Source organism: Siniperca chuatsi, linkage group LG4, assembly GCF_020085105.1.
Source record: "Siniperca chuatsi isolate FFG_IHB_CAS linkage group LG4, ASM2008510v1, whole genome shotgun sequence".
Classification (NCBI taxonomy): domain Eukaryota; kingdom Metazoa; phylum Chordata; class Actinopteri; order Centrarchiformes; family Sinipercidae; genus Siniperca; species Siniperca chuatsi.
In genome coordinates, this window is record NC_058045.1 from 27,116,184 (window position 1) to 27,126,005 (window position 9,822).

General features: G+C 40.7%; 1 protein-coding gene across 5 annotated transcripts in view; it reads left to right on the forward strand.

Annotated features, from left to right (window-relative positions):
• ckap5 (cytoskeleton associated protein 5) overlaps nt 1-9,822 on the forward strand; it is a 51,542-nt gene that overhangs the window by 38,498 nt on the left and 3,222 nt on the right. For 3 of the 5 annotated variants that reach the window (XM_044192370.1, XM_044192372.1, XM_044192374.1), the window contains 10 exons: nt 1,142-1,315; nt 1,457-1,577; nt 4,503-4,682; nt 4,855-5,042; nt 6,399-6,474; nt 6,588-6,776; nt 6,938-7,075; nt 7,271-7,354; nt 7,536-7,695; nt 7,776-7,912. In XM_044192370.1, coding sequence (XP_044048305.1) covers nt 1,142-1,315; nt 1,457-1,577; nt 4,503-4,682; nt 4,855-5,042; nt 6,399-6,474; nt 6,588-6,776; nt 6,938-7,075; nt 7,271-7,354; nt 7,536-7,695; nt 7,776-7,912 — 1,447 coding nt within the window. The remainder of the gene's footprint in view (nt 1-1,141; nt 1,316-1,456; nt 1,578-4,502; nt 4,683-4,854; nt 5,043-6,398; nt 6,475-6,587; nt 6,777-6,937; nt 7,076-7,270; nt 7,355-7,535; nt 7,696-7,775; nt 7,913-9,822) is intronic. The other 2 variants (XM_044192371.1, XM_044192373.1) reach the window with 1 other exon arrangement.

Sequence of the window (9,822 nt, forward strand, 5' to 3'; positions counted from 1 at the left end):
CTATTTCTACTACTGTCATTACAGTGTTTCTCTTGCCTCCTGCCTTTTTATTAGCAGTTTTATTTTGATCAGCCACAACAAGCCTTTTTTACCAGTCAAATAGACCCCGTCCACATTCTCATTGTCTGTCTAGCTCTAGCAACTTTGGCTATGACTAGCTATGCTAACATTAGCTAGTTGACCATACTGAAGTATGGCCAGTTTATGGGTGCTGAGTCGCATTCAGTGAGAGCAAGCATACATTAATGTTGCATTACAGCCTTCTAGAGTATTCTTTCAATTGAGGTAGTCAATAGCAACCATGAGTGCCATGCTGAAAAAATGTTTTTACTGAATGAAGTTTAGAATTAGGTTACCACTAGCATTTTTTTCTAGTATTTAATATAAATATATATCCACACACACGTGTACGTGTTGTGGCGGTTTCTTGTACATCAATCTTTTTAGAGATTTGTTATTTTTTAAGTGGATGCCAACTTGGGGTTAACGGGACAAAGAAGGATATATGTAAAAGGATATATGTAAAAGTAGGGTGTCACACACACACACACACACACACACACACACACACACCCCAGAAAATGACATATATATAAATTTAAAAAGACCCTAATAAAATACCACACACAGAAATTGGTTTCGTTTTAGATCAAAGGAAATATATTGCCAGCAAAAATGTTTGTTTCATGATGGATGGATGGATGGATGGATGGATGGATGGATGGATGGATGGGTTCAAATCCAAGCAGACACATACAAAATCATTTTGAGCAGAAAAGCAGTTTTTACACACATTGTGTGTTGTTTGAAAAATCACCTGTATTAACATATGCTAACCGAAGTCTATGAGATGTGTACGGCGCAAAAAGAATAATTTTGTGTGGAGCTCCTCTCTAAATGGAACCAGTGGTTGTAGTTAAGTGCATAGAAGACTCAATGCTGAACATCTAGATGAGCTCATACTTAAAAGCTTTTTTCCACTTGGTAAAGGCATTTGTAGCCAATAAGCTTTTTCTATGATACAGGAATGGGTCTCAAACTAATAAGTAAAAGCTTGTCACTCAGGACTGGAGCTAAAAGGCCCTGATCGATAATACACTGGACTAAATGTACTGTCCTGTGTCCACCCCCGTCCATCCAGCCAAGCCCGTCAGAACGCCCTGCACAGCGAGTCCTCCCACCAGTCCATCCCCAAGGAGTTCCAGTTAGACCTGGACATGATTGAGATGGACCAGAGCAGAGTGTGTGAGCTGCCAGACCTCGTTCAACACAACATGGATGAGCTGCTGGAGCCCATCATGATTCCCGAACCCAAGTAAACAGTCAGAAACACAACCAGACTAACAAAATCCAACACACTGAAGCACATACGCAATTCACTTAGAGGGTAGAGCATTAAAAATACAGAAATTAATATTTATTGTGATTAATATTGCTTGTGTTTTTGTGTTCAAAGGATGCGTTCTGTCTCTCCACACTTTGATGACCTCCACAACAGCACAGCCTCCACCATCAACTTTGTCATCTCTCAGGTGGCTAGTGGTGACGTTAACACCAGCATACAGGCACTGGCACAGGTATAACACACGCATATAAATAACAAAATAGTTTGGTCTAACACATTTTAAATTATGATTGCTCTTGCAAATGATCAAACCAAAGTGTTACGGTGAATTGAAATACAACCTGTTATCAGAATCAGAAATACTTTATTGATCCCCGAGGGGAAACTCTTTTTGTTACAGCAGCTCACTATCACGTCGGTGCACACAGGAATAGAAGTACTAAGCAAAAAATATAATACACTATAATACAGGTCAGAAAATAAATTAAGTACCAAGTGGGTATAAGTATAAAATAAGTGTGAAGTACAAAGTGGGTTTACCAAAGGTGCTCCTTTGTTTGACCAGCACGTCATGGAGTGGGTGGGAGACACTGTCCAAGATGGCATGTAGTTTGGCCAGCATCCTCCTCTCTGACACCACCGACAGAGAGTCCAGCTCCACCCCCACAATGTCACTGGCCTTACGGATCAGTTTGTTGAGTCTGTTAGCGTCCGCTACCCTCAACCTGCTGCCCCAGCATGCAACAGCATACAGGATAGCACTGGCCACCGCAGACTCATAAAACATCCTCAGCATTGTCCGGCAGATGTTGAAGGACCTCAGCTTCCTCAGAAAATAGAGGCAGCTCTAGCCCTTCCTGTAAAGTACTTGAGTGTTCCTAGCCCAGTCCAGTTTATTGTCCATTGAGCTGCAGATGGTTCTGCTCACACCATGAGACAAAGTTCCCCACCACTAGCCCTGTACTCGGTCTCATCACCACCGCTGATACATCCCACCACAGCAGAGTCATCAGAAAACTTCTGAAGGTGGCAGGACTCCGTGTGGTAGCTGAAGTGTGTGGTGTAGATGCTGAAGAGGAAGAGAGAGAGGACAGTCCCCTGAGGGGCCCCAGTGTTGCTGACCATGCTGTCCAACACACAATGCTTCAGACGCACGTGCTGTGGTCTGCCAGTCAAGTAGTCAACAATCCAGGACACAAGGGGGGCATCCACCTGCATCGCTGCCAGCTTCTCACCTAGCAGTGCTGGCCAGATGGTGTTAAAAGCACTGGAGAAGTCAAATAACACAATCCTCACCGGCTTGTCCAGGTGAGTGTAGATGCGGTTCAGCAGGAAGATAGTAACCTGACCAGGGTTACACCATCTGTTGGCAAGCCCGCCGCTTTTCCGCTTACCGCTCCAGGTGTGATCCCTGACGGCCCGAACAGTCTGAAAGCTGTCGATGGAAACGTTATGATCCGGGATATCCTGGTGTAGCCATGTCTCTGAGAAGCACATCAAATTACACTCACGGAACCCCGTTTGACTCCGGGCTAACGCCGTTAGCGCGTCCATTTTATTCGCCAGTGATCTCACGTTGCCCATGACGAGAGAAGGCAGACACGGCTTAAATGTCTTGTTCTTAAGTCTCTTTTGTCTGCACCCCTCTCTTCCCTCGCCGCTTAGTTCCACCTCTGCATCCTCGGTGTGTCCTCCTCCAGATCTCAGTGGGGACGTCAGTTGTCCTGGGCACCATGCTGCTTGGCTTCAGAGTGATCAGCTGTTCCCTGGTGTAAACATGCAGCCAAACAGCTGTTCTGCAGCGGTGCCCTGACCAAGTAGCAGGAGAAGAAGTTTCATGGCGAAAAAAAAATACCGAAACACTTTCTACTCTCATTTTCGTAAAGAGCGTAATTTAAATTATACTTACACACAAGTTACTCAAGTTTTGAAGAAAAGGGAAAGCTAAAAGTTGGAAAAAGTAAGATGACGAGACGGAGTAACGGCAACAGGCAGCATGCACGTTGGCGCATGTGCACTTTCTGTAATATTATCACTCATAATATTACAGAATAATTACTACGGTATTTGCTCACTGTGAGATTATGATGATTATTATTATTATTATTATTATTATTATTATTATTATTATTATTATTATTATTATTGATAGACTTTAGGTGAAACCTAGGTGGAGCAAGCTGGAACCACCACAACTTACTGTGACAGGCAGACACCTGTCATTCAAGCCTTGAATCTCACCGTTATGTAATCATTGCTTAGAATTCTTATCACAGATATCAGTATTGGTGTAGATGTTGGCCAAATAAGTAACAAGAAATGGAATCAGAGAAATGCTTAAAATATATTTGAGGTAATTTAGAAACTGTCAGTATAACAAAGTTAGTCCTTTTTTATTTTTCAAATGTAAAATGTCCAACCCTGTATCTTGGTCATAATTCTTTGATAACCAAATTTAAGTAATCCTTATCAAAAAATGTTTGTGTTCGTGAATAGAAACATTGTCTTCGTACATACGTTGCTAGTTACTTTACTATATCCGTGAGAAATAGAAAGAAGTGTGGAGGAGACACACAGCTGTATGAATCTTTTGTAGGGCCACGTTCAGAAATTGCAGCTCTTAAATTGGTATATTTCTTGGTATACTGTGAAAAACGTAACACACTATTATTTACATATCCAGCAGTTATGGAGAAACATTAATATTCATTCGAAGTCATGTTTTTGACCACCTGATGAATGTAAGTCCAATATTCATTCTTTATTTTTATTTTATTTTTTTAGCTCAGTTTTTGATCTATACCAACTCCTGAGGGAAATATCTGGTTCTTTAGCTGCTAAATGCTCCACTATGTTCATCAGCTACTCGCTAACTGTCTGTTGGCTGTTTGGCGCTGAGCAGGTTGTGTACAGTGGGTTTTGAGAGTGAGAGCAGTGAGAGTGAACCAAAACAGTAAAGTTGCGGACCGACAGCTAAACAATGAGCTGAAACTTGCTATAAAGCAGAGGGAAGCTGCAGAGTCTGGTAATTCTGGTAAACTCTCTGTGAAAGGGGTTGCTCATAGTGATGAACCTACATTGTCATGATATATTATAAATATATCCTTTTTATAGCTGCTTTGAGGTGAGCTCAAAAGTGTGTGGTTTGTCCCCGCAGATCGACGAGGTGTTGCGGCAGGAGGACAAAGCAGAAGTCATGTCAGGACACATTGATCAGTTCCTCATCGCTACCTTCATGCAGCTGAGGCTCATCTATAGCACGCACATGGCTGACGATCGGCTGGACAAGAAGGACATCATCAAACTGTACAGCTGCATCATAGGAAACATGCTGTCTGTGAGTCACTGCCTGCTGCTACTTTGCTACATACACTAGCATACACTGTTATTGACATGATATGTCAATAACAGTAACTACATTGGTGAGGTTGGTTAAGAACCTGAGGTGGACACTGAGGATGAGGAGGCACTAACATCTTTATATACCTCCTCTTGTCCCTTTCTGTCAGTTGTTCTCTATGGAGTCCCTGGCCAGAGAGGCATCTATGGGTGTGTTGAAGGACCTGATGCACGGTCTGATAACACTGATGCTGGATGGCAGAGTGGAAGACATAGAAGATGGACAGCAGCTCATCAGATCCGTCAACCTGCTGGTAATCAGAGTTCTAGAGAAGTCTGACCAGACCAACATGATCAGGTTAGTATGGGAAAAAAAATGGTTCTCATCAAAATTAAACTTCTCTTAATTTGATCAGGACCGTAACATTATTGGGCTTTTGGAATATGTTGCATGACTGTTATTATATTTCATGTATTTATTTAATACCCAACCGGTTAGAGCCTGGTTCTGTACGAGGTTTCTGTCTGTTTAAAAAGGAGTTTTTCCTTGCCACTTTCGCCAAGTTCTTGCTCATGGTGGGAATTGTTGGGTCTCTGTAAATAATATTAGAGTATGGTCTAGAAGGCATGGCTCAGGAGGTAGAGCGGTCGTCTAGTAATCGGATGGTTCCTTGTTCAAAGTGTCCTAGAGCAAGACACTGAACTCATAACCGCTCCTGATGAGCAGGTTGGCATTTTGAATGGCAGCCTCTGCCGTGTGTGGGTGGGTGTGTGTGTGTGTGTGTGTGTGTGAGAGAATGGGTGAATGTTGGCATGTGTTGTAAAGTGCTTTGAGTGGTCGGTAGACTAGAAAAGCACTATATAAATGCAGTCCATTTATCTAGACCTGCTCTATCTGAAAAGTTCCCTGAGATAACGTTATGTTATGATTTGGCGCTATATAAATAAAATTGAATTGAAATTAATACTGCTGGTTATCTGTAGGACATCTTTAATCTAATTGACTGACAAAATTATTCCACACAAATATGTACATTAAAGGCGCCCTGTGGAGTTTCCTTGTAAATAAATATATTATGTTCACATTCATCATTACTCACCAAAATGCACTGTGTGTATCCTTGAGCTGTAAAAGTTAAACAGGGACCCACTCATAGAAAAACCTCTCCATGGGACGCCCCGGTAGCTCACCTGGTAGAGCGCATACGTCCTTACCGCAGCGGCCTGGATTCAAGTCTGGCTCGGGCCCTTTGTTGCATGTCACCCCTCACCTCATGGTTAGAAAAGGAAGAAGCGAATTCGGCTGAACCGAACAGACACACAAAAGCTAATTTTGAGCAGAAAAAGCTGTTTTAACACACTATGTATTTTTTTGGGAAAATCACTTGTATTAAGTTCCTCTTTAAAGTAATAGTCCCTAAATGCAAACTACCACTGTGTTGTGCTTTTTATTTTTTATTTATTTTTAATTACACAGTATTTAGTCTACCATTACAAATATGTATTAGACTATATTAATATTTTAGATTAGGTCATTGTGTGTATTCAACAGAGGAGGCACAGTGACCTGTTTGGATGGACCTAGCCCCCCACGGCCTGTCTATCATGCAGATGCTGACAAGAATAACAAAAATGAATTCCAGAAGAAACTAAATAAGTATTGTTGTTGTTTTTAACCTGTTCACTTGGCTCTCTCCCTTCTGCCTCTCTACAGTGCTCTGCTGGTTTTGCTTCAGGACAGTTTAGTCACCACAGCTGGTCCCCCCATGTTCTCTGAACTGGTCATGAAGGTAAGGAGTGTCACAGCCACACATTCTACGTCCTACTAGTCCTGACCCTACTCTCCATTAAAATGGCACATCATACACTTCAAACTGATACTCCTGTGTTTGTGTATGTTCAGTGTCTGTGGAGGATGATCCGCTTTCTCCCAGAGACCATCAACAACATCAACCTGGATCGGATCTTACTGGACGTCCACAACTTCATGAAGGTTTTCCCCAAAGAGAAACTCAAGCAGCTCAAGAGTGACGTCCCACACAGAACCCTCAAGACTCTGTTACACACACTCTGCAAGCTCACTGGGGCCAAGGTAATACACACAAAATGTATTTAATTATATTCTGAACCACATTTAATTAAATTCACTGGTGAAATGGTTTAGATACTGGGTCACAGTTGTTCTGCTATGTTAATTGTATTTATTTTTTACTTGAGTTTTGATCTATTTATTATTTTTGCACTGATAAACAGATCCTGGACCACCTATCAATGATAGAGAATCGTAATGAGTCAGAGTTGGAGGCCCATCTGAGGCGGGTGGTCAAACACTCTGGAAACCTGTCAGGACTCAAGAGCGACCGTGGCAACGAGAAGATTGGTCTGCGCACGGTGAGCTACACCTACCAAATTCACAACAACACACATTTTAGTGGACATTTTATCAGGCTCTTGTCAAGAAAAAGTGAAGATTTACACAAATTCAGTAGGTCTTGTCTTCAGAATGACTGTGTATCAAATTATTTCTGTTGCATAATTGTGATGATAGATTTAACATGAATTTGTCTTTTTATGTTTTGTTCCCAGGAAGATCGGATGTCAAAGGCAAAGGTCAGTGACATTCTGTCTGAAATCTTTAAGAAGATCGGCTCCAAGGAGAACACTAAAGAGGTCAGCTCAGCCTTCATCATTTGTTGTCATACTATTTGTTGCAGTTTAAAACCTTTTAAACTATGTTATTGACTTTTTTTTTTTTTTTTTTTACTTCTCAGACCGAAAACAAAAGGTTAATTATCACAAATAGCCCAGAAAACATTAAGTCATGTTTCAATAATCTCCAATCTCTTCTCAGGGTTTGACAGAGTTGTATGAGTACAAACAGAAGTACTCGGATGCAGACCTGGAGCCCTTCCTTAAAAACACGTCCCAGTTCTTCCAGAGCTACGTGGAGAGAGGCCTTCGTATGATAGAGTCTGAGAGAGAGGGCAAGGCTCGCATCCAGACCTCAGCAGGTACAACTGGAAGCTGTCACTGTGTGTTTTGGTCAGAATGGTCAGGAATGTATAGTAACATTGCTGTGTGACTGTGTTAGTGCATGTCTCTGCAGTGATCCCTCAGCATGGCGTGGACTCCAATCTGAGCAGTAACAGTGAAGAGCTGAAACCAGCTGTTTACTATGAGAGACTCAAGATCCTCAGACAGAGACAAGGCCTGGAAAACACCTCCAGGGTTAGTTTACTCATACACACTCTGAAGATACATACATACATACATACATACATACATACATACATACATACATACATACATACATCAGTCTGTTGCATTACATTGACTTAAAGATAGTGTTACTTGTCGTGATTTAGATCACTCACCATGTATTTGTGTACCCAGCCAGCCTTTTGGGGATTTGGTTTTGTAGTACACATTAGAGCCTGATCGAAACATCGGCACGGCTGATATTTTTTGGCTGATTTTATCTTATCGCAGATATCAGTACTGCTGTACGCTGGGGATGCACCAATTCTTGAATTTGATGTTTAAGGTGTGGGAACCATGTGTGTAAGCTAACCGGAGACTATAACTACAGATCACTTCTTAACTATAAGTGGAGACGTTTATACACAAACATGCTTTTTAGGCTTGTGAAATGGTTTTAATATTATTTACAAGGTGTACTATTACTGCTGTTATGAACAGATACAGACCAGACCAACAGCGCTGAGCTGCTGTGGACAGTAGTGATAAGAGCCTGGGTGGGCAATATGGCCCTAAAGTATTTCTGCGATAACAATATTCTTGAAGATATGACAAAAGGAAACTGATTCCCTTATGTTACATAATTTGATGCGATGTGTGAAAAACATTTTTAAGAGCATTGCTGAAAACGCCTAACATTTCCTCATAATTTCTGTCCTTATGTCTTGTATAACATTAAATCCTGCATTGACTTGACTCCAAATGATAATTACCAGGAAACGTTATGTATAAATTTAGTAAAACATTCAACCTGCAAGTTGCTCTTTAAATAAAAGTTTATTATGCTTAAGGCTACCTGTGTTTCAGCAGAAAAGTTCCATGACAGTTCCAAGACAATAATCCATTATATAGGTAGAGTAAATGTAATAGCTACATAGCCTACTACACGTATTTCACAAATACCAACCTGTCCAAAAGCAGTAACACAACATCCCTGTCTGCCCTCAGTGCCTTCTCTTCTTTCAGCGCTCTCCAATGACGAAAAGCGACACCATTGGTTATCCGTGTTTGTCCTCACTGTCGATCAATTTCTTTCTTTCTTTTTGTTTTTTTGACTGAAATCCTTCCTCTGGAGTTTCTTTTTTTTTTTTTTAATCTGGAGCATCAGAAACTATTCTTGGACGCTTCTTAGCTTTTCTGCCAAAGGCTCTGCCATACTGCTAGTTTTTCTTTCTATGTGCTGTACTCAGGTCTCTCTTGCAAAAGCAAACACAGTCAGACATAAGAAAAGGACATATAGCATCAGAGACATTCACAGACATCACCAAATAGATCTGACGCTAAAAGTTTATATTATATCATATGGTGTTATGTTGATGTAAGGGTTCAACGTTACTGTTTTTATCGTTTTTTTTTTTTTTTTTTTTTTTTTTTTTTTTTTTTTTGCCCTAAGTCAATTTTTACTCACCCCTATACATATTATTTATTAGCGGTTATCAAATAACAACAAAGACTAAAGTTAATTGTCATGTTTAATCTTTTATTTAAATAAATGAATCAGAACAAGGACACAGTATATCATAGATGCGAAGCAACAAACATTCTTGCATATTGAAATGGTATGGTTAGTTTCGCCCACATCCTCTCACGCCACACAACTAAACTCCTGTTTCCAGGATAATAGAAATGCTCGCTTGCTCTTCAGCTCATGAACTTTCTTTACCCGCTGCCATTTTCTCATGACTGCCTGAACGGTACTGCGCATGTGCATGGGTTCTGGTAAGATAATTTTTTATTTATTTTTTTGACTGAGCTTTTTTTATTATTATTATTATTTTTATTTTTATTTTTTTTAATGGCGTCCAGGTTGTGTGGCTTCGCCGATACTACTACTCTTATCGATACTCGTGTCGGTTTGGTTCTTTTATCGATACTCTTGT